Consider the following 25,521-nt stretch of genomic DNA (forward strand, 5'->3'; position numbering starts at 1 on the left):
TACATGCTGCACGCGCATTGTACGCGATTTGACCTGCGGATCTGCCCGATAAACTCTTGCATATGTCTGATATGGAGTGCAAATATCATATAGAGGTGGATTTAACGAGGTTAACTGGTAACTTGCCTCCATAGGCTAAGCTGGCAGTGGGTATCAGTAGATCTGTATTAATGGCAACAAGCTGGTTTAATCATGCACTGTGTGCTTTAATGGTTTGTTATTAGTGCTAATAACCTTCCAGCATAACACAAGGCCATTATTTCAGTCAGGTGTCTTAGAAGCTAACAGAGATTTGTCGTGCAGGACAGGTTGACTTTCAGGGCAAGATGATCAAGCTGATGATCCTTTTCATATTTCTGAGGCTACTTTTTTAGTAATTTCTATTTGATGCATGTTTATTTAGCATTATAATGACTTTAAATGTTCAACTGAGGCAAATCTTTCCTTAAGAATGATTAAATTACATAAAAAGTAATTAAACATACACTCAAAATATGACGTTTGCTGCATGTTCACGCAAATTATTGAAAATTAGTTGAAACAACACAATTCGTAAGTGTTTTGGGGGGACAACTTAATTGTTTTATGTTCAGTCCATTTTAATTTGTAAACATGATTAAGTTTACTTAATTTATTTGTGTTGGGACAACAGGAATGGACTATATGCACATAGCTAGTGTTTTTCAGCCAGTGGTGAACTTCCGGTGAAGGCTTTGTGACTATTTTCAATTTCATACGCTTCCTTTTACAGCATCAATGTTGTAATGTAATTAAAATACAATCAGTTAAATAAACTCAAGCATTCATTTGGTTGTTGAAGTGTTAAAAGAGACGAAAAACCGTTTAAACGCAGGCGCCGTCAGCAGTAGGCTAGCGCAGAAATTACATTAAATATACTGGGGTAAAAATAATTGACATATTTTAAAGACTTTGCATGGAAAAAAATAATTAAATGCAGTGATTCTTGTTTGGTCTGATACCCACTTTATATTGTATCTCAGCCTGGCAGTGATGATCGCTGTTTTTTTATTTATTTATTTTTTTTTAAAGAAATCAGATCATGCATAAACCCCATTTTGTGGAACCCAGGATTTATATACATGTAAAATATTAAAAGCATTTGGACGTTCTCAGTTTCTCTGGGTTTGCAAGTTATCGTTATATGTTTGAGTAAAACGTGTGCCCATTTCTGCTATATATTAGATAAAATGTAAAAAATATTAAATGAAACTTGTTCCAAATAGACCATGTATTATGACATGCTAATATTCGTTTTTAGATGACACAATAGCAAGGTTTTAACAATTGAGTAGCTGACAAAGGAATAATCGCTGGATTACCTGAAAAGGTTTCTTATTCCGTCATATTGTTATTTTCTGGGAAAGAAAATGTATTTAAAGTTTGAAAGAAATGTTATCGAATCTTCATTGGAAAAACCAAATATTAAACTTTTATTCAAACACATAACTTGTAAATCCAGTAAATCTGGGAAGCTGAGAATTTTTAGTTTCTATCATATTATTTCTCCATCCATCTGTCCGTTGTTCTATTCGTTGGTCTATCTATCCATCATTCTATCTATCTGTCGTTTTATCTATCTGTCGTTCTATCTATCTTGTTCTATGTCGTTCTGTCTATCTGTCGTTCTATCTATCTTGTTATATGTGGTTCTATCTGTCATTCTATCTATCTGTCTTTGTCGATCTATCAATCTGTCGTTCGATCGTTCTACTTATCTGTCGTTCTTTTGTTCTATCTATCTTGTCATTCTATTTATCTGTCGTTTTATCTATCTCTATCTATTTCTATCTGTCATTTTATCTAGCTGTCGTTCTGTCTGTTGTTCTATCGTTCTATTTATCTTGTCGTTCTATCTTTCTGTCTGTCTGTCATTCTATCGTTCTATCTATCTTGTTGTTCTGTCTATCTGTCTTAATCTATCAGTGTATCTGTCTGTCTGTCTGTCTGTCTTTCTGTCCGTCCGTTTTATCTATCATGTCGTTCTGTTTATCTGTCATTCTTATCTATCTATCTATCTATCTATCTATCTATCTATCTATCTATCTATCTATCTATCTATCTATCTATCTATCTATCTATCTGTCTGTCTGTCTGTCTGTCTGTCTGTCTGTCTGTCTGTCTGTCTGTCTGTCTGTCTGTCTGTCTGTATATGAAAACTACAGTCTTCAGTACATTAGCGTATTTGTATTGTGTTTTATATGTAACAGTTCTAATAAATACTAAAAAGATGTTTAAAACAAAACCAATTATCAGTTTACAAGTTTTTTCAGGACTTCTGATAATCAGCACAGCAGACAAAATCCTTAAACATTATAACACACGCTCAAAATGACTAATAACTGAGCACAAAAAATGTAAAATTTGTAAAAATGAACTGCCGTACTGTACAGTGATTAATATAATATGAAGAATCCAGATGCAAAAACCTCTAAAAGAACAAGTCCTTTTCCTGGTCTTTAAAGTGAAATATCTCAACACAAACAAAGGAGGCTCAGGAAATGGTTCATTTTCAATGGAAATTTGAGAGGTTTTGCATCTGAGCTCTTCATATCTACTTCAGAAATAAACATGTATTCACAATTAAAACGAATGCAAACCAACAATAGCATCAGCTATAGACCGCAACACTGCAGCATGAGGAATATGTGCATTTATTTTTAACCGATATCAATTGACTGCCATTGTTTGCGCAATAATAGACGAGCGCTATTGATATCTATCATCTGCTATGATGTCTGCTATCGGTGTGTGTTTGCGAAAGCCTTTAACTCCACATTTGACAGAGAGATTGTTTTTGTTTTCGCAGGTGCTCGGCTGTCTGAAACCCGATCTTCAAAATAGCAAGCATGGAAGAAAGACCTTCAAACCAACCCTGTTCATTAGTTCTGTAATTGAAATCTCCCATGGTTGGATTCCTCCCTCTCGTAGCCTTCTCAGTTTAATGTAGCAGTTTTGGATGCGGGTTCGGCTTGTGCTGTTTACCAGTGCTGGAGGAAAAGGCCTAATCCCAAATCCTTCTGGAGGGCGCTAAGACACTGCCTGACTCGGATTAACTACATATTAGATTTGCCAGACAAGGGAGGAAGAACACCTGCTTGTTTTTTTTTTTTTACAGGCAAATCCAGGCCGCGTTTCTCTGGGAATTTTTGCACCAATTTTTCTATTGTCAAAATCATTGTTGGACTTTTAAATCCAAAAAAAAATAAAAAATCTAGGTCGTTGTGTTGGGATTGAAGAGTTTGGTTTGGATGTGTGATGAGGATGGTAAAGGAATAGTGAGCAGGAGGGGATCTGGATCATTCTATTAGCTGAGCTGGACGGAGGAAAAAAAGAAAGGGTGAAGAAACAGGAGAGTCGTTCTTATTCTGCTGTGGTGTTTGCTCGGTGGAAACCTGCATTGGTTGCGATGGCGAGTCAGACTGGAGTAAGCGCTGCTGTGTGAAGGACTTCACTTGACGCTGTAAGTCAGAAAACACACACACACACACACACACACACACACACACACACACACACACACACACACACACACACACATAAGCGCATATATTTTAGAAAGTGGGGGCTGATGTGCTGGGGTGTGATGTCATGAAATGATTTTGATCTTAAAAATGAATCGGCTTGTGCAAGAATAATTAGATCTCTTATATGCAAATTTAAAAGCGTTTATACAACAGTTCGAAGGCATAATCGTGGGTATAAAAAATAAAATCAAACACAGAGAGTTTAAAAACTCTTTTGTAAGAGGAACTACTTTCTTGCGCCATTCATTCACATCTGCAGCTGACGTCAGAACAGCAGAAACCATTGCTAACTCACCAATGTCACTTTAGAGTTAGTGCTTGAATGATTCTCTATAGTTTAATGTCTAAAGTGATGGCAAAACAGCTGATTTTACTGACATTTTAAGATTATAAGGCTGAACGGCATGAAATGTATGGAGCTAATGATATGCCAAAACAATCTGAATTTGAATTGCTCATTTGAATTATTAACAATTGTAATTTAATAAAAAAGTTATAAAATTCTTAATTTGAATTTCTTAACTATATATATATATATATATATATATATATATATATATATATATATATATATATATATATATATATAATACATACATACATACATACATACATACATACATATATATATATATATATATATATATATATATATATATATATATATATATATATATATATATATATATATATATATATATATATATATACATACACACACACACATACATACATTTTTTAAAATAATTTTTTTAAATAGTTTTTGTAGTCAATTGATTGCTTTATTTTGATTAGTCGACAAATTTACATTACAGATTTTTAATTATTCATTTTATTTATACTTAATTTAGGTTATAGTAATGTGCTTTTATTATGTACACTTGTATTAGTTTTATTTAATTATCTATATTTTTATTTATTTTTAATTTGCTATTTTAATACTTAAATTGAATTTAGTTTTTTTATTTTATTTTTAGTTTTAGCTATTTTTGTGATTTTTTTTTTTTTTTTGTAGATATTTAATTTACTTTTACTTCGTTTTATTTATTATCAGTTTTAAAAGCTGATCTTAAAAGTGCAAACATCCCTAGTGCTGTTTGTTTACTGAACTGTTTTTATAGTTTCATTTTAGTTCTGGTTTAGGGATATGTCATTATGCGCTTTTGTCAGTTTTTTTCAATAGTTGTTCTACTTTATTTTAGTTATAGTCAATTGATTGCTTTTTTTCTGATTAGTTGACAAGACAACATTGCAAATGTTCAATTGTTTACTTATATATTACCAACATACTTATTCTGACCTGGTTAAAATACATAAAAGATAAAATTTGATTATCGTTTTAAATAAAAAAACATGATATTGAATGGAAGAAATGTATAATACTCAATATTTTGGTTAAAAAAGTAACATTCTAATGTATGTTGGGGAAAAGCTCTATTAGACCCTTTTATCTTGTGATTTCTGTACATCTTCTTCAGATTTTTGTGTCTTTTTGCGTCACTTTAATACAACTTCTTCGGCTGTTTCATTCACCTTAAATTGTGTCCGTTCATCACTGGATGCGTTTCATGAGTGGCTGAACATTTATTCGTAATTTCCGCACAGCGAGTAGATTGGAACTTGCGTGTCTGAGAACATTACCTACTAACGGAATGAAAACCGCTCAAGAACTGCGTCCTGCTCGGTATTACATCCAGGACTGTCGGAGGAGGTTTGATGAAATGCAGGGGACACGTCCTCGGTGTAATGACATCTGTATGCACACAGCACACACACACACACACAGACACAAACACACACACACACACACACATAGTCTTTGCCAAAGGGACATTAGATTCCCTCTCTGGGCTCCCGCTGTTCAGAACCTGTGTTGTTCTTTTCCCCCCTCGCTTTCTTGGGATTGAAAAGATGAGGACAAGGGGCACTTTGAAGGAGGCTGGAATTGGCCGTGGTTTCGGTCGCAGTTGACAGATCGCCCTCCCCAATGTGTGTCTCCTCACCCTATTTAATCCCACGAGCCCCTGCTGTAGAAACCGGAGAGCAGAGGTGGACTTTAAAGCGGATGCATTATGCTCCTGTTCGTAAGATGTCAAATAAACCTCATTTATTTTAGTTTCTGAATTCTAGCCTTATATGGGTGCGAGTAAAAACATGCTTTAATGTTACTTTAAATGCAAATGAGCTTCCAGAAGAGGGCAGGGCATTTATACACTCAAAAAAAAAAAAAAAAAAATAAAAAAATAAATATATATATATATATATATATATATATAGTCCAAACTGCATATGCAAAATGAGCTGAAACAACAATTCAGAAGTTTTTTTTTCTTAACTGAATTGTTTTGTTCAATCTACTTAAATTTGTAAAAACTAAGTTAACTTAATTCCTTCATGTTGTCCCAGCACAAATCGATTATTTAATTGAAAGTTTTTTTAACAGTGTATAATTTTATGACGGGTGAAGCAGTGGCGCAGTAGGTAGTGCTGTCGCCTCGCAAAAAGAAGGTCGCTGGGTCGCTGTTTCGAGCCTCTGCTCAGTTGGTGTTTCTGTGTGGAGTTTGCATGTTCTCCCTGCGTTCGCGTGAGTTTCCTCCGGGTGCTCCGGTTTCCCCAACAGTCCAAAGACATGCGGTACAGGTGAATTGGGTAGGCTAAATTGTCCGTAGTGTGTGTGTGAATTTGTGTGTGGATGTTTCTCAGAGATGGGTTGCGGCTGGAAGGGCATCCCCTGCATAAAACCTTGCTGGATAAGTTGGTGGTTCGTTCCGCTGTGGCGACCCTGGATTAATAAAGGGACTAAGCAGACAAGAAAATGAATGCATGAATGAATAATATGACGTTTCAGAAACAAGAAAACTAGGGCTGAAGGAAAAATTTCGATTTGCGTTTGTCTATAATGTTAGTGTTGAGAAATCTACCCCTGCTGTAAAATTTACCCCCCTGAAATGTGCATCCAATAACTTAAATTGCTAAAATAATAATGATGCTAAAATAATAATGATAATAATAATAATAATAATAATAATAATAATAATAATAATAATAGAGTTATGACAACTAATGAGAGACACTGAGGTGAGTTTCATGAGTGGAACCCTTCCCTTACAGAAGATCAGGGCTTGACATTAACACCCGCCAAATGCAGGTAGATTTCAGCTCTGGCAGGTTAAGCCTGGTTTATACTTATGCGTTGAGTGATCGGCATGACCCCCAGCACATACAATGCGCATGGCCGAACTTAATACTTCTACACGCTGTTTCTGTTGCTTTGCGATAACACTTGTAGCGAAATTAGCTTAGTTTATGAATATTAATAATCAATAATAACGAGTTATTTTTAATGATTAATTTTCTGAATTAATTTTAATTAATTAATTTTTCTGAATTCATATGTCTAGTATGGATCTTGATTTAAAAATATTTAGATATTTGGATTGAAAACCAGACAAAACTAGTTAGTTTGTTTTTTATTTTATTATTATTGTTTTTATTTGTATTATTGTAACAGCTCGGGGATGAGCATTTTTGAAGAAAGGGTTGGAAATTAATGCTTTTGTTTTTTTTACTGAAATTAGTGATCTATTTAAAAAAATTATTGATTTATCTATTTTGTTTATATTTTTACTGATTTATTTTTATTTCTTTATTGTTTTTATTAATTTTTATTAATGTATTTTTATTTCATTGATTTTATTAATTATTATTGATTTATTAGATTTTTTATTGAATTATTTTTTATATATATATTTATTGAATATATTTTTATATATATCATTTTTATATATAATTATTATATATAATATATATAATTTTTATGAATATTTTATTGATTTATTTTAGACTCATTATTTTTGTGTATTCATCTTTATTTATTTATTGTTATTGATTTATTGATTGATTATTTATTTTTTATTTATTTATTTTTTAGTTTTTTATTTATATTTTTTATTGATTAATTTTTTTAATTTTATTGTTATTAGTTTTATTAAAATTTCTTTGTTTTTTTCCTTTATTTTTATTAACATTTTGTAATAACAATAAATATTTGTTATTGATTTATTACTTTTATTTTGTTTTATTGATTATTTTTATTTCCTTATTATTTTCATTTATTGTTATTGATTTAATTAATTTTTTATTGGTTTATTTTTTTATCTATGTAATTTTATCGATTTACTAATTAATAATTTTTTTATTGTTATTAACACTTCTTAATAACAATACATAATTTTTAATTAATTTATTTTTTATTGATTTAATATTTTTATTTATTGTTAGATTTATTTGTTTTTTATTTATTGTTATTGATTTAATTTATTTTTATTGATTTGTTATTTGTGTTGATTTATTTATTTACATTGATTTAGTTAATGTTTTTATTTATTTATTTATTTAAACTTCTTAATAACGATAAATATGTTTTATTAAATTTTTTTTTTCATTGATTTATTATTTTAATTTATTTGTATTGATTTATTTTATTATTTTTATTTATTGTATTGATTTAATTTTTATTGATTTATTTTTATTGACTGATTTGTTTTTTGATGTATTTATTGATTTTATTTGTCAATATTTATTTTAATTTTTTTAAATTTAATTAATTAATTTATTTATTCATTCATTAATTGAATTATAATCTAGCATTTTACATCTTCACATCAAAATTGTATGTTTATTTAGTAAATATGTATATATTATTAGCATAAATTCACTCCTTAAATCTTAAAATCGTTCATTTTAATTTACTGAAACAAACACACACACACATAGGAGAATTGTGTGTTTTTATATATACATAAATAATAAATACATTCTGTGATTTGTATTGTGTTGAGTGTGTTGGTGTTCCAGTAGATGTGTTAGCTGGTCAGCTGTGCCTCCTCCTGGTCAGCCTGCTTTTGTTGTTTTATCCAATTCATCGATTAATCGAAAAAATAATCCACAGATTAATTGATTATTAAGTAATCGTTAGTTGCAGCACTACATCCAACAACAAAACATTTGTAATGTTTTTCTTGCACAGACAGTGTAAATCTCTATAGCTCTCTAGCTTCTATAGCATCTAAACAGAAATGGCATCTGCCGAAGTGGTGCCAAGAGTGGAAACGTGTAGATTCAGGGCTGGCTTTATACAAATCTCGTAAGATTATGTCAATAGGGGCGCAGAATCTGAACTGCTAATTTTTTCTCATGCTTAAAGGAAAAGGATTAACAAAAGAAAGTTCCTGGGTTGCCCGTTTTGACATTTTCTGTGTTGATAAATGCACCAGATGCAAAATTATAGCACTTAAAGTTGGCAAAAGTCTAATTTTCACATTATGTCCCGCCTTGATGCTAAAGGTGTGGTGTTTTGTGTCCTCCACTTTAGCATTTTTATTGATTGATTGATTTTATTTTTTATTGATACATTTTTTTATAATTTTTTTATTGTTATTCATTTTATTTTTACTTTTTATAGATGTATTTTTTAAATGATTTTTTTTATTATTTTTATTTCTTTATTTTTACTATCACTTCTTAATAACAATAAATATTTTTTTACTGATGTATTGTTTTTATTTTGTTTTATTAATTATTTTTATTTATTTTTTATTTTTATAGATAATTTGTTTTTATTCATTGTTATTGATATATTTATTTTTATTGATTTAATTGATGTTTTTATTTATTTATTTAAACTTCTTAATAGCAAGAAATATTTTTTATTGATTTATTTTATTGATTTATTATTTTTATTGATTTATTGATTTTATTATTTTTTATTTATTGTTATTGATTGAATTTGTTTTCATTAATATATTTTGTTAAAAGATTATGTCAATGGGGCGCAGAATCTGAACTGCAATTTTTTTCTCATGCTTAAAGGAAAAGGATTAACAAAAGAAAGTTCCTGGGTTGCCCGTTTTGACATTTTCTGTGTTGATAAATGCACCAGATGCAAAATTATAGCACTTAAAGTTGGCAAAAGTCTGATTTTCACATTATGTCCCGCCTTGATGCTAAAGGTGTGGTGTTTTGTGTCCTCCACTTTAGCATTTTTATTGATTGATTGATTTTATTTTTTATTGATACATTTTTTTATAATTTTTTTATTGTTATTCATTTTATTTTTACTTTTTATAGATGTATTTTTTAAATAATTTTTAAAATTATTTTTATTTCTTTATTTTTACTATCACTTCTTAATAACAATAAATATTTTTTTACTGATGTATTGTTTTTATTTTGTTTTATTAATTATTTTTATTTATTTTTTATTTTTATAGATAATTTGTTTTTATTCATTGTTATTGATATATTTATTTTTATTGATTTAATTGATGTTTTTATTTATTTATTTAAACTTCTTAATAGCAAGAAATATTTTTTATTGATTTATTTTATTGATTTATTATTTTTATTGATTTATTTATTTTATTATTTTTTATTTATTGTTATTGATTTAATTTGTTTTCATTAATATATTTTGTTAAAAGATTATGTCAATGGGGCGCAGAATCTGAACTGCAATTTTTTTCTTATGCTTAAAGGAAAAGGATTAACAAAAGAAAGTTCCTGGGTTGCCCGTTTTGACATTTTCTGTGTTGATAAATGCACCAGATGCAAAATTATAGCACTTAAAGTTGGCAAAAGTCTGATTTTCACATTATGTCCCGCCTTGATGCTAAAGGTGTGGTGTTTTGTGTCCTCCACTTTAGCATCTGTCAGATAAGCAGAGGAAGATGAAGCTGAAGAAGCAGGTGACAGTCTGCGGAGGGGCCATCTTCTGTGTGGCCGTCTTCTCCCTCTATCTGATGTTGGACCGCGTCCAGCACGATCCGGCCAGGAGACAGAACGGCGGGAACTTTCCGAGGGTACGTCGCCGATCGCCTTATGAAGTCTTTTTGTCCCCGATTACATTTTTTGCTGTGTGGGTCTGTTTGAATGGCTCCATTTATCAAAGCCTTCTGTGTGTGCATGTATGTGTGTGTGTGTGTTTTATGGCTAGCAAGTGTAAAGCAAGTGATGTGAGCATTTCTGGCTCAGGCTGGAGATAATTAACTACTAAATTAGCTGGTAAATGACTCTGTGTGAGTGCTGTTTTTTTCACCACCACAAACCGAAGGCTTTTTAAATGCAAAACCTAATTATTAGAAAAAAGTGCTGGTGTCCTTTTGAGAAATGGTGTGCAGGCTGACGCAGTCGATGGAGCGTGAATTAGCACATTTTATGCACCTAAAATGTAGGCCTCAAGAGAAATAATGCACATTATGGAAATGCAGATGTTGTTTATATTCAAAGCTTGTACTGAATCTGAATTTTTCAATTTGATTGTCAGGGAGTTTGGCACCAGCAAACATTAATGACATTTGATGTTAGTAATGCTTGCTCAAGCAAGGGATTTGAAGAAACTCCCAGTCGGGAGAATTATGTTTTAACATGTAACTCGTTCCTCACCTTTTCTAATGCGGATCAGAATGATGCTTCAAATCACGCAGCTTGTTGAAAAGAGGTGTTTTATTGCTTTTCTTTGCCCTCAGACTTGTGATCTGCCCTGGGGGATGATAAAATAGCAGGAAAATGTAATTATGGTGATGTAGGAGATCTGTACATATAGAAGAACCAGAACATCGTCCCTTATGAACCTCTCCAGAACATCCTAGAGAAAAACCTTAAATATACATTTACTAAATATAAGTAAATGCATGATAAATCATAATATATCCATATCTCACTAGTTATTAGTCGTTGAGTATGTACTTTACTATTTTTTTATTTAGTTTTATTTTATTTTATTTATTATAGATTTATTTTTATTTCTTTATCGTTTTTATTGATTTATTATTTTTATTAATTTATTTTTATTTATTTTCTATTGATTTGTCTATTTTGTTATTATTAATTATTTTGTGATTATTATAGATTGAATTTTTTTATTGATTTATTTTTATATAAATTTTTATGAATATTTTATTGATTTATTTTGATTTATTTATCTTTTTTTACTTATTTTGATTGATTTATTGATTTAATTATTTTTATAAATTTTTATTGATTGATTGATTTTATTTTTTATTGATACATTTTTTTATAAATTTTTTATTGTTATTCATTTTATTTTTACTTTTTTTAGATGTATTTTTAAAATCAATTTCTTTATTATTTTTATTTCTTTATTTTTACTATCACTTCGTAATAATAAATATTTTTACTGATATATTGTTTTTATTTTGTTTTATTAATTATTTTAATTAATTTTTTATTTTTATTGATAATTTGTTTTTATTTATTGTTATTGGTCTATTTATTTTTATTGATTTATTTGATGTATTTATTTATTTATTTAAAGTTCTTAATAGCGATAAATATTTTTTATTGATTTATTTTTATTGATTTATTATTTTTATTGATTTATTTATTATTTTTATTTATTGTTATTGATTTAATTCGTTTTCTTTAATTTATTTTATTAATTAATTTATTTTTATTGATTTATTTATTTTGTTTGTTGATATTTATTTTTTATTTATTCATTTTAATTTTTTTATTTTAATTAATTAATTAATTAATTTATTTATTCATTCAATAATTGATTCATATTTTAGCACTTTAAATCTTCACATCAAAATTGTATGTTCATTTAGTAAATATGTATATATTATTAGTACAAATTCACTCCTTAAATGTGCATCTTAAAATCGTTCATTTTAATTTACTGCTTTAATTTAAACATCTAAAAAAAAACAAATTAATATTAATGGAGAAACAAACACACACACATAGGAGAATTGTGTGTTTTTATATATACATAAATAATAAATAAATAAAACTTACCCATGTATCTAAAATAAATATTGTTTTATTGTTTCTTCCCTACTAGAGGTATTCAAATGTTTATTATTATTATTATTTATTATTTTTAATTGTAGTTTTGTGTTCCCAGTTTAGTCATGTGTGAGTTTGAGGTCAGGAGGTATTTCTTAATTTATTACAAAATGTCTAGTTCTGCTGGTGAGTTCTGTGACTTGTATTGTGTTGAGTGTGTTAGTGTTCCAGTAGATGTGTTACCCGGTCAGCTGTACCTCCTCCTGGTCAGTCGTGCGATGCTGTAGACTGTGGTTGGTAGATAGATCACACCTCCATCCCGCTCCTTGTTTTCAGAGCCAGATTTCGGTGTTGCAGAACCGCATCGAGCAGCTGGAACAGCTCCTGGAGGAGAACCATCAGATCATCAGCCACATTAAAGACTCAGTGCTAGAGCTCACTGATACGGGCGCCATCTCTCCCAGTGGACACCTGCCCTTCCGGAGCGCCAACGGCTCCTGGGTGCTGCCGTTTGATGGACGGCCCACGTTTCTCTCAGTCAAGCCATTGGACTGCCAGTTTGCTCTGGGCCGCAGGAGCCAAACTGACCTGCAGGTAAGAATGGACAGTTTGAGGAATGACTTGATTTGAAGGTGCTGTTTGTATGGGAGAAGAAGTGAGTTTTGGGATTCACTTGTTGCGGTTTTAGAGTTTGGGATTTCTGGATAAAGTTGAAAAGAATCCGTAACCACAGTTCTGTAATCACTAGGGGTCTGGGAATTCTGTGTATAATTTACTATTTAAATCAACAAATATTTTCTTGTTTTTTAAATTATGATTGTGACATTTATTATATGAAAAATAAATAAATAAATAAATAAATAAAAAAAGCTTTTTTTTGTATGCTTATAATATAGAAATATTGCAAAAAATATATATTTTAAATTATATAAAAATTTGATTTATTTTATTGATTTATTGTTTTTATTTCTGTTTATGTTTTTGGTGATTTATTTTATTTAGTGATAAATTTTTATTAGTTTTATAATCATTAATTTTTTTATTTGTATTGATTATTTTTTTATTTATTATTTATTTATTTATTTTTATTTGATTAATTTATTTGTCTATGTTTATTAATTATTTTAATTTTTTATTTTTTATTGATTTATGTATCTTTACTTATTTGTTATTGATTTATTTTATTGATTTATTGCTTTATTTTTATTTGTTAATTTAGATTTTTCTATTGATTTACTTTATTTATTTTTATTAATTTATTTTTATCGATTTTATTTTTATTGATTTAATTATTTTATTGATTTATCTTTATTTCTTATATTTATTTATTTATTTATTGTTTATTTATATAATTATTGCTTATTTTTTATTGATTTATTTTTATTGGTTTATTTAATTTAATTTATTTTTTAACTGATTTATTTTAATTTCTTTTTTTTTTTTTAATTTTTTTATATGTTATTTGTTGATGATTTATTTATTTATAATTTGTGTTTATTGTTATTGATTTATTTATTTTATTGATTTACTTTTATTGATTTATTATTTTTATTTTGTTATTTTTGTATTAATTTATTTAATTATATTTATTTATTTATAATTGCTTTATTTCTTTTTAAAATTATATTTATTTATTTATTGTTATTTTTATTGATTTATTTTTTCTTTTTTTGTGAATTATTTTTACAATTTTTTTTAGTGATTTACTTTTACTGATTTATTTATTTTTCATTAATTAATTAATTCCTACTCCAGCACTTCACATCTTATAATCAATCTTTTATACATCTGCCATTTTATTAAATTTACCAGCTGATACTAAACACTAAAATGATACAATTTTTTTTAAATAAGATTAAAATTCCATTTGGCATAATGAATGAAACTAATAAGGTATACCATCATTCTATAGTAAATATGAAGTCATTGTTGAGCACTACCCCAAGAAAAGCTCTTTCCCTGTATAAACAGTATAATCATTTCTTATAAAAATGACCTTTAATAGCAGTTTTGCACTCCTCAGATACGGGTTATATTTTAATATTTTGAGCACATCAAAGAATATCTGTTCAAAACACCTCTAAGACCTGACATGTTGTGAACGGGTGCTTTTAGTCTCCATTGGGTGCTTTAGACTCTCGCCTACACTAAATACAGTTCTTGTGTCATCTGTCAGTTACATCAAATTGCCAAGAGACCTGGAATTTATTAGAAACTCTCCTACATTCTCAGTTTTATGGGAAATTGCTGCTTATAATCACTTTATTTCTGTTTCCAAGGCTTTGGTAAATAAATATGTTTACACTGACCGACTGACTTTCATCATCATATCTCTGACCTGATTATTTGGCTGCAGATGCTGGATGTTTATTCCTTGCTGAACTTTGATAATGTGGACGGAGGGGTCTGGAAGCAAGGCTTTGAGATCACCTATGAGCCCAACGAGTGGGACGATGAGCCCTTGCAGGTGTTTGTGGTTCCGCATTCGCACAACGATCCAGGTAGGGATCCAAACTTAAATTCACTGCAACAAGCATCAAGCTCTCCTGTTGAAGAATTTATGAAGCTCTGCTCTGAGTTCTGTCTTCGGGGTTGGAAGCGATTTCATCTGATGCAGGGAAAATGAAATCTAGACCATTTTTTGAAAGAGCCAATCTTTTTGCTGTGTTAATCCACTCCCAACACTTCTTCATAGCAATGATTCAGTCAGATGCTGCACAATATCTGTCAGATTTGGCTCCATATTGGCATCGTGATGGCGTCACAGTTGCTATTGAGTTTTGAGTAATCCATTTTCAAGCTAAAGAAACTATTTTGAGATGATTGAGTGTTCTGTCATGTTAACCTAACAAATGTGGCTATCACAAGGTGTTTCCCAGTACTGCGTTGCAGCTGGAAGAGCATCCCCTGCTTAAAACTGGAATAATTGGCAGTTCACTCCGCGGTGTTGACCTCTAAAATAGAGACTAAGAAGAAGTCAAATGAATGAATTATTTTTCATCAACATCAACAAGGCATTTTCACCCACTAAATTTCCACTAACTCCTATTATATTTCTTAATGTGTCTTCATTTCCAGAGCATTCTCTGTAAACCTTAGAGATGGTTGTGCGTGAAAATCCCAGTAGATCAGCAGTTTTTGAGATTTCAGATCAGCCCAATTGGCACCAGCAACCATGCCACAGTCAACGTCACTTAAATCCCATTTTCCCCCTATACTGATGCTCATTTAGTCTTTTAGTAGATGGTCTTGACTACGATTGTCAAAAGTGTTGACTTCGAAAGTACGAAACGCTACACAATTAAAAAAATGTCCATTTCCTGTTAACATTTAAGCACTGTTAAGCGTGTTCTTAAAGATTGCTGATTGGGCCATTGTGCTCATGTGCACTACAGATATGATCAGCTGAACTGTCTATGAGCTGACATACATGCCATTCGCTGACGGATCGACTGATTGACGCAGCTTTGAAGCACTAAAGCCTGTTCCACACTGCAAGCGTGAGCAGTGTGTGTTTGTTTCGGTGTACATGTTAACAGATTAGATTTATCATACTGCACACAGAAGCAGCACATCAGCACGAGGCGTCGCTCAAGCAGCAGTGCTGCGATAGTTTCAGCACTGAGTCTATTTTTGTCGTGTTGCTCAAGCTCAATTAAAGTGACAGTACATTGATAACGACCAAAAACACATTGAATGACATTAAAAAGTAGCAAATTTACCCAATAAATGCATCGATAATATCCACTGATTTTTATATATTCAATCAAATGACCTTAAACAATTCAAAACGGCAACAAATATTTATTTGGGCCTGAACTACAAAACCAAATTCAAAACAATTTTAATATTAGTTTTGCTTGAGTTGCACACTAGTTTGATCATGTATAAATATCATTATAACTATATTGCATAAATATTATTATAACTATAGGCCTACATCATCCTGACAATCAAAAACAAAATGACATAATGGGCCCTATCATACACTCGGCGCAATGTGGCGCAAGGCGCGACGCAATACTTGTTTGGTAGTTTCAGCTTGGCGCAAGAGTCGTTTTGAGGTGTTGCGCTACGCTGTTTAAATAGCAAATGCATTAGCGCTCATTTGTGCGCCCATAGGCGTTCTGGTCTAAAAAGGAAGACGTTTTGAGGCGGACCGCTGGCGCGTTGCTATTTTGAGAAACTATAATAGATTTTTCATTAGACCAAAACTAACCTGGTCTAAACTTGCGAGTTGCGCCTCGCTTACGCACTGCTTAATACGCACAAGAGAGCAATAGGCAAATATCTTTACATATGAACAAATTTAAATATTAAGGATATATAAAGGATATAATAAGAACAGATATAGAATATAAATATAAAGGATTAAAATATTACAAAACATATTATTTTCTAGCCTACATAAATATGAAAAATCACTGCTTTTATGTCTTCTTCATCTCGGGAGGCTTTTTCAGTTCATTCATAACAATTTGCTTTTGTATAATGTTATTATTATTAGCAGTATTATTTATTATATCCATATTTATATTTTTTTTATTAAAAACAAGCTTAGATTTGCCCACCTGTCAGGTTTTAGACCATATGGGGCACAGCATGTGTTTCAGGATATAACTCAGGTTTTTGAAGACATTTCGTCATTATTGTTCATTTGTTCGTTTGCTGGAAATTAGAACTGAATTTGGAAATAGTTTTGAAACTAATATTTGCGCTTAACAAACGAAATGAATTATTTATAGACTAATTAATGTCTGTGCGTAAAGGTTTCCCCATCCAAGAGCGAATGTGAAAGTACATCCATTATCTCTCATTCTCACGCAGTAGATGCTCTGTTTCACAGTTTTCTGTTAAAAAAACTGTTAACTGTTAACTGTTTGCTTGTGAAATGCCCAGTTTTTCCACTTAGACTTACTTTGCGTCCTGTAAATAGCGAATGCGCTTTTGGCGCGACGCAGCTGGCTCTTAAAGGGAATGGGAGATGAGACTCTAATTGGTTTATTCTCAAAACACACCTATAGCTCATTAAGAAAATAAACTCAACCCTTTTAGACCATGCGCCACGGCGCAAAGCAGATTTTCCCGTCCTTAAATTAGCAAAAAATGTGTTCTGACACACCCTGAAAGCGTTTGCGCCCTGAGAGCGTGAGAAGCTGACAGTTCTTTAGGATCTATATAATTTGTAAAATAAAGACTTGCAGGTTATGGAGACAGCATAGGATGAAGTAGAGCTGTAATCGGGCCATAGAAGTTAGGCCCAATAGGGCCCGAGCCCAACAAGTACATTTTGATTGACAGCTTTTTAAAAGCCAGACCCGTTTACAGCCCGACATTATTCAAATGTGTACATGCACACAGCCTTTTTTCATGGATGAGTCGTTTATACGTGTTTTAACATAATTTATTGATAACAAACATAGAACCATAGAACCACCATCTCAGCACTCTAAATAGGCCCAGGTACAGACACTGAGCTTTTAAATTGGCTAACACACCAATAAAAATAAGTCTTTCTTAACCAATTAAAATGAAATAAATTATGACTGGAATTTGGCAATAGCGAAATTAAGATAAAGGCTCTGTGGGATTGGTTTTGCCACTTCTCTTTACAATCTGGCATTAAGGTGACTGTGAAGCTGAATAATAAAAGAACAATGCCAACATAAGCCTATATACTCTGTCTACACTATGATTTTATGGTTTATTTAAAATTTTGTTATAATTTGAAAATCCTTTACACACCAAGATTAGTATTTGTAAACGTGTTTTTATGGAGGAACATTATTGAATCCACTGTAAATGGCTTTAGCGCAGTCCTGCGCTCACTGAGAAGCACTGAACACCCTTTCACTGCTGCTGCTTCTGGTTCTAATTTTGCAAGTTTTGGGTAGGATTGTTTGTTCATCTTCCACCAGGCAAGAACATTCATTTCATTTTCCATGACAGCGGTTTCAGTGTAACAAGGACCTCGTCATCTTTCCTGTCAGCTTGCTGTACATTGCTGTTTAGCGCTCTACCGTAATACACAATGTATGAGCAACTGCCGAAATACCTAGGTGGCTAAAATTACCGTTCTTATTGACCTGGCGCTGGTCTGACCACAGTCAAAATTCACTTTTTTCTCCGTCATCATTTGTTTCACTTTTGCAGGAATGAATTTTAATGTTGTAACAAACGATTAAATTACTTTCTCGCGCTAATCGAAATGCATCAAATGACTGTTCATGTACTGCGCAAGTCCAAGCCCGGCCCGACCCCATCTAAAATGATAGAATTTAAGCCCGAACCCACCCGTTGGGTTACGTCAAGTTTAGGCAAAGATCTTCGACTCTAAGAGGAATTTGCCACAGGCCTTGGTGCAGATGAAAAGTAAAAAAGTGTGTGTGTGTGTATATATATATATATATATATATATATATATATATATATATATATATATATATATATATATATATATATATATATATATATATATATATATATTTATTTATTTATACAACAGTTCTGTCTGGTTCTCGAATCTGATTGGCTGATAGCTGTGATATATTTAAGTAATATCAGCACTCGTACAGCCTCTTTACCCTTTGTGTATTACTCCGCCCACATACAGCCAGCAAAAAGCAGACACTACAGATCCAAAGTTTAAAAGATGCTTGTTCAGCTGTTTAACTGTCAGCTTATGATTTAAATCCAACATGGAAGAAAGTAGTTCCTCATACAAAAGGGTTTTTAAGACTTTCCGTGTTTGATTTTGTTTTTAAATACACAATTATATATAAAATTATTATAAAATTGACTTTAAAATGGTTTAAGAAAATTAAAACCTGCTTTTACTCTAGCTGAAATAAAACAAGTAAGACTTTCTTTCCAGAGGAAAAATATTATAGGAAATGCTGTAAAAACTCCTTGCTCTGTTAAACACCATTTGGGAAATAATTGAAAAAGAAAATCAGTCACAGGAGGGCTAATCGTTTTGACTTCAACTGTACATACCTAAATGCTGGCAAGCGATTGGCTGATTATTTTGCATTAGCGAGCAGTTAAACCATTGCACCTAATAAAGAGGCGGGTGAGCGTATGCTGCTGTTATCCTGCTATCTGGTTTCCTGCTACCTGCATAATGCATTAAGTCTGTGGTCTTAAGCGAAGCTATAGTTTTGTGATCACAGCTGGTCCTGTAACTGGCTCCAAAATCTCAAGTTTCAAAACAGAAAGCAAAGCATCATAAAAGAATTATAAAACAATCAATAACATTTGCCACGTGGTTTGCTGGTTAAAAGGCTGCTGGAGATCATTTTCATTGAACAAAATAATTCAATTTCAGTCGGTTTCGCATGTAAGGCTATCATGCAGCTTCAGAAGAGAATGATTTTCAATGGACTTTTAAGCAGCAATGCTCCAAGCCTTCAACTGCTAATCTAAATTAGCCAATAATCACTTCCTGTTGGCCATTTTTCATCTCTTGCACATTAAACAGTTGTTATTTTCATGCGATCCTATTTAAAGAGTTCAGTTTCAGAGGCAGACTATGAGAGATTTGAACACTATGAAGAGCTTCCAAAATGTTTGTGTTAGATTTTTACCAAATGAAGTGGACTTTAGTTAAAACAAACACAGATTTAAGTTTGTTCACTTAACAAAGCTGCATTAATAAATATGTTGCTAGCACATACTACTATGTTATTGTATTGTTAGCATGTTTTAGATTAGTTGTTGCTAGCTTTTGATACTGATAATTCAACGCTATCTCATGGCAACTTATTGATTCAGTGGCTAATTCATATTAATTAGCATGATTTGTTCATCCCCCAATGATGGTTGGGATTAAGGGTGAGGTTTGTTGCCACGCCTCTTTTAAACATTGTAGATTAACTTGTATGATTGTGTATGAATTAGACACTGAACTGACAAAACAAAAAAATAGGTTTTCTCGCAAGATCAGGCTGGATAATCAGATTCAGATCAGGGGTCACCAAACTTGTTCCTGGAGGGCCGAGTCCTGCAGATTTTAGCTGCAACCCTAATCAAACACACCTAAACAAGCTAATCAAGCTCTTACTAGGTCCCGTTTACACTAGTGCGTTTTAATTTTAAAACGGTGTTTTAGAATGAAAACGATCTGTGTCCACACTAGCGTTTTCATCCAGCGTTTCTGAACAGCTCTTCGTCCACACCAAAACACTGAAAACTCACATCACGTGACGACACACATACTCTCGGGCAAGTGCTGCAGCCTATCTACCCAGATGAGAGCTCTGCTAGTCCGACTGCTCATCAAGCATCTCCCGCTGGATCTAATCTCACAATTTTTTTAAATGTTATATTTCATTCATCTTGTTGTTTATATCTAACAACATATTCCCCGACTGTGGTCATTGGAATCTATTACTTGTTCTCAGGTAACGTGTTTTGGCTGAGCGCAAAGATAAGTTGATGATTAATGTAACCCCGTAGCCTACATTCTGTATATTGACTGATCGCTTGCCTTTATTTCCTATAATGTATAAACTTATTGAACGTTATACTTTTATAATGGCCATTATCGATTATTAAAACTGATATTCAGCAAAAGAGAGGGTATGTTTTGTATTTTCACTGAAATTGAAACGAGGCAGTTGTTGTAGGCTCCATTTTGTTATAAATATCCAGACAGTGAAGATGACGCTCATATATGCAGCGCAACGCCTCAACATTTCTGCTGTCAGTTAAGTTGCTAATATCAAAATGAAAATAGGCAGTTCTTTAAATCATGTTTACATTTTATTGTTGAGAAAGTGAAACGACGTAGCCAGGATTATGTGAAGTTATAAAGTACACTGTTCCCTTTGAAGATTAACCCGTGTCCTCGGTAGTCTGTTTTCCATATCAAACTGAGGAGGGGGAGACTGCAGCCTTGATCAAACTTGCGAAGTCTGAACTTACAAGAAGAGTATGCAGGACTGAACTGTGTGTAACGTTAGGCTACTTAATATTGAGGAAAAGCTCCAATCATAAAGGCGAATGTCTGTAGCCCCGCCTCCGTTTTCAGATGTCTTCGTTTTCCCCCATTCACACTGAGACGGAGCAGCAGCGATTTAGAATGAAAACTGCCTCTCCAGCATTTCCAAAACGCTCCGTTTTTCAGCGCTCGAAAACTCCGGCGTAGTGTGATGGATGGCGTAACCGTAGCAGAACTTATGCGTTTTTTTAACACGAAAACGCATTAGTGTAAACGGGGCTTAGGTTTACTTGAAACACCCAGGCAGGTGTGTTGAGGCAAATCGGAGGTAAACAGTCCCGGCCCTACAGGACCGAGATTGGTGACCTCTGGGATTGGCAATGGCCTGAAAGTCTTGAAGTGGATGTATAAGGATTGAAATCAGTGTTAGATTTATTGTTTGAAGTCCCTGTATGGAAGGGATTTTCTGTGCCATTTATCAGAAAACCATAAGTTAGGTTGGTCATAAAAGAAATAAAAATTTGGTCACACTTAATTTGAACTTTTACCTATGGCTTTTAGCTTAATAAACGACCTATTTGTTGCTTATTGATTTTTATTAAGTAAATAGTTGGGTTTAGGTATTAGGTAGGATTAAGGATGTAGAATAAGATTATGCAGAATACAATTGTTTTTTTAATTGTTAATAAACAGTTGTAAGAGGCTAAATTATCATATGCGTTTGTTTATATGACAAAAATGTCATTTTGACTCAAGAAGGTCCATACTGACTCCACTCTGCTCCTCTCCTCCTCTGGCGTCCTGGTATGTGGACTTTGGGGGTTGAACGATGTGGTCACATGTTGATTGGTCAGTTTGAATGTTTCAGCATTTGGGCTTTAGTCACATGGTCAAGAAAGATACAAAATAGGTGTAAAACTCTGCTCTGTCTCTTTTCCTGGCCCTCTCTTTTCTTTCTCTGTACTCTCCTGCTCTGCTCCTCTCCTCCTCTGGCGTCCATCACCTCTGACTCTACTGCAATCAGGCTAACTTCTGGGCCTGCTCTCTTTTTCTCTCTCTCCCTCCCCCTTTGTCTCGTCTTCTACTTCTGGTAACTTTAATTTTACATTTAAGCTGGGTACAATTTATATCATATGTTTTATCATTTTATACAGTTATTTTGTAATGAATTCAGTTGTAACCATAGAGAATTATTGTCATTAAATCATCTCATGTTCAAGTATTTGTGAATTGCTTTTGATTTAACATCAACGTTTAATTGTTCCATATTGCAGTACAATACAATAACATAATATCAACGCTCTCCCATTTTTATAGCTATTAATACTGCCCTTATTTCCGTTTTTGGTATGAGATTGCAGAAGAATGATTTGACAAGAAATGTACAGTTTTTTTACTTTGGAATGCAGCAACATGCGAAACTTGTCGCAGGAACTTGCGTTTCCATTCACATGTGTATGAATGGAAGTCTATAGACTGAAAAAAGTGCAGCTTTAGGTAGTTATAGCTTGAAATTTGTGTAAATTTAGAAATAATAATAGGATTAGATAGAATTGTGATGCTTTGGCAACATCATAATACTGGTTATAAGGAGGAATACAATTCTTTGTCTTTACTTGAGATATTTATAACTGCTAATGTGATGTTAAAATCACTTTTATAAGGGGTTTAAACCTATTTGTGTGGCAAAAGTCTGTGAATATAATCAGCTTTTATTGGTAAAAAATAGTCATTTATCTTTTATAATCACACTTGATGAAAACAGTCTGCAGAAACACTTCGATTGACATTCTTCCTTTGTACGTGTCATCAGAGGGGGAAAGCCCCGCCCATTATTGTTGATCTCTCCCTCATTAGCATAAGATGTTAGTCCTGTTTTTCAATCTGCCACTTTGCTGACACACAGACATTTGTAGCTCCGCCCACTTATGATAGGAGCACAATCTCATTTGAATTTAAAGCGACAGTCAAAAAAATGCCACATTTAGGATCAAAGCCTAAAAGGGGCAGTTTCAAAGAGTGATGAGACATTATTTGTGAGGTATTTTGAGCTGAAACTTCACATACATGCTCTAGGGAAATCAGAGACATATTTTAAATCTTCTTAAAAAGGGGCAAAATAGGTCCCCTTTAAGTGCATGCAATAGTTTTCATTTAATTCCAGTCTTAATGCACCAAGCATCCTCACCTAGCAGTGTGTATCTGAGAAAGCCATACAGGTAAAGTGGGTCAGATGCTGCTGGGCTGGCGTTGTGCAGCGTCGGCACAATTTGTGAAGTGTCGTAAGAAAAACACAATGAGTTTTAACATCGCCTACAGGACAGATGAGTTCCCAAATCTGCCTGCAGCACCCCTGTGGTTGGCATTTTTTTCAGTGCTATAAAACACCAGAGACTTTAAGTCAGTGACCCGATTCTCTGTTGTTTTATTGGGGTCAGTGTCGTGCCACTGGTATATGTGTGCTGCTGCACATTTAATGCCCATTATGTAATGCTGATCATATTCCCTGTATGTTTCTCAACTTTAAATGTCTTTCTGCCATTCTCGGGGTCATTGTCGACGTGTTGTTCCTGCGCTGATATTTTCGCATGCCCCAGCAGAGCTTCAGAATAATGAACAGATGGTGTTATTATGAACAGGTTGTTCTTCGGAGAATAAAACAGCTCTGCTCCTTTTAAACTTTTCAGCGTTTTATCAAAAGGGTGTTTGTTTTAAGCGCAGATCCTGTTGTTGGTTGTTCTGTGGTGGCAGAACTTGCTCAAAACTGCTCGGCTTTAACAATGCACTTCTTTTATTGACAGGATGGATCAAAACGTTTGACAAGTACTACAACGACCAGACCCAGCACATCTTAAACAACATGGTGACGAAGATGGCAGAAGATCCTCGCCGGAAGTTCATCTGGTCGGAAATATCGTACTTCGCCAAATGGTGGGAAAGCGCAGATGTGCATAAACAAGAGGTTATGCGCAAGTGAGTTCGGTTTTTCTCAAGTTATTTTGAGAAAATATATTATCTATATATAAATATATATATATATGTATAAATGGATGAAATATATTATTTAAGATAAAACGTTTAGGGGCAGGACTTTTTATATTTTTATCTTCATTGGCTGTGGGTTGTATATGCAGCAATCAGCAGTGTCTAGTCTAGAAGGGATGCAGCTGCGGATGCGCACATCAATATATCGTAATTTCTTTGACACTGTACAAAAATAATTACTGTTTAAGATGGGGGTTGATGTCAATAAAATATAATATACTGTGTAATTTAATAAATAATATAAATAATAATCAATTTAATGATTGTTTTTTCATTTACTGTGAGGCTTGGGGTAGGGGTAGATGTTATAAGTCCACATGAACTGGAAGCTGCGAGCGTATTTATTTATTTTTTTCGTATTGTGATTCAGTTCCTAGAGAAACCGAATGTTAAATGAGAAAACAGTGGGTGTGGCTTGTTTTTGGACGTAGTAGAGTAGACATTTCATTCAGAAAGATTGGGAAAAGGGTTTTAGAAGAGTTATTACAAGCTAACAGACACCTCCTCCTCACCATTTCTGTTTGTTGTCAAAACTTACAGCTGGAGGGGTGTGGTTAAATATGTTAGCCCCGCCCAATACCTCAGACTGACGTAATCTGAGAGTGTAGCTGAAAACAAACAGGAAGTGCATTTTCAGATTTCAATTAATGATTACAAGAGCAATTTTTTTTCTTAATGACATGCACAGATGAATTGTTCACCACAAAACAAGCAATGTGAGCAAGAAAAATCATATGGTTAGTTTTGATTTGATTTGTATAGTGGTCCCTTGTTTATTGCAGGAGTTAAAAATAACCCTCAATAGGCGAAATCCGCAGGTAAAGTAAATAAAGTGAACAGCTTTCTTTTTTTCTTTTTTTTTTTTTTTTTTACAATTTTAATAGATGTTTTAAGGCTGTAAAACCCCTCACTACACACTTTATACCAGGGGTCACCAATCTCTGTCCTGGAGGGCCGGTGTCCCTGCAGGGTTTAGCTCCAACTTGCCTCCACACACCTGCCTGGATGTTTCAAGTATACAAAATAAGACCTTGATTAGCTTGTTCAGGTGTGTTTGATTAGGGTTGGAGCTAAAGTCTGCTGGACACCCGCCCTCCAGGAACAGGTTTGGTGACCCCTGCTTTATACACTCTTCTCAGACAGCCATTAACATTTTCACACTTTTCTCTCTTGTTTAAA

The 25,521-nt window shown here is 32.6% G+C and overlaps 1 protein-coding gene across 26 annotated transcripts in view; it reads left to right on the plus strand.

Annotated features, from left to right (window-relative positions):
* Positions 1 to 25,521, plus strand: part of man2a2 (mannosidase, alpha, class 2A, member 2) — an 80,163-nt gene that overhangs the window by 229 nt on the left and 54,413 nt on the right. For 9 of the 26 annotated variants that reach the window (XR_012400224.1, XR_012400221.1, XR_012400223.1 and 6 more), the window contains exons 2-6: positions 2,828 to 3,481; positions 10,250 to 10,405; positions 12,693 to 12,950; positions 14,713 to 14,857; positions 24,099 to 24,270. Coding sequence is in view for 14 of the 26 variants with exons in the window: in XM_009297801.5 (XP_009296076.2) it covers positions 10,274 to 10,405; positions 12,693 to 12,950; positions 14,713 to 14,857; positions 24,099 to 24,270 (707 nt within the window). In the remaining 12 variants the exon portion in view is untranslated. Of the gene's footprint in view, positions 553 to 652; positions 705 to 2,827; positions 3,482 to 10,249; positions 10,406 to 12,692; positions 12,951 to 14,712; positions 14,858 to 24,098; positions 24,271 to 25,521 lie in introns of all 26 variants that reach the window. The other 17 variants (XR_012400231.1, XR_012400222.1, XR_012400230.1 and 14 more) reach the window with 6 other exon arrangements.

The sequence above is a fragment of the Danio rerio genome, chromosome 25 (assembly GCF_049306965.1).
Source record: "Danio rerio strain Tuebingen ecotype United States chromosome 25, GRCz12tu, whole genome shotgun sequence".
Classification (NCBI taxonomy): Eukaryota; Metazoa; Chordata; class Actinopteri; order Cypriniformes; family Danionidae; genus Danio; species Danio rerio.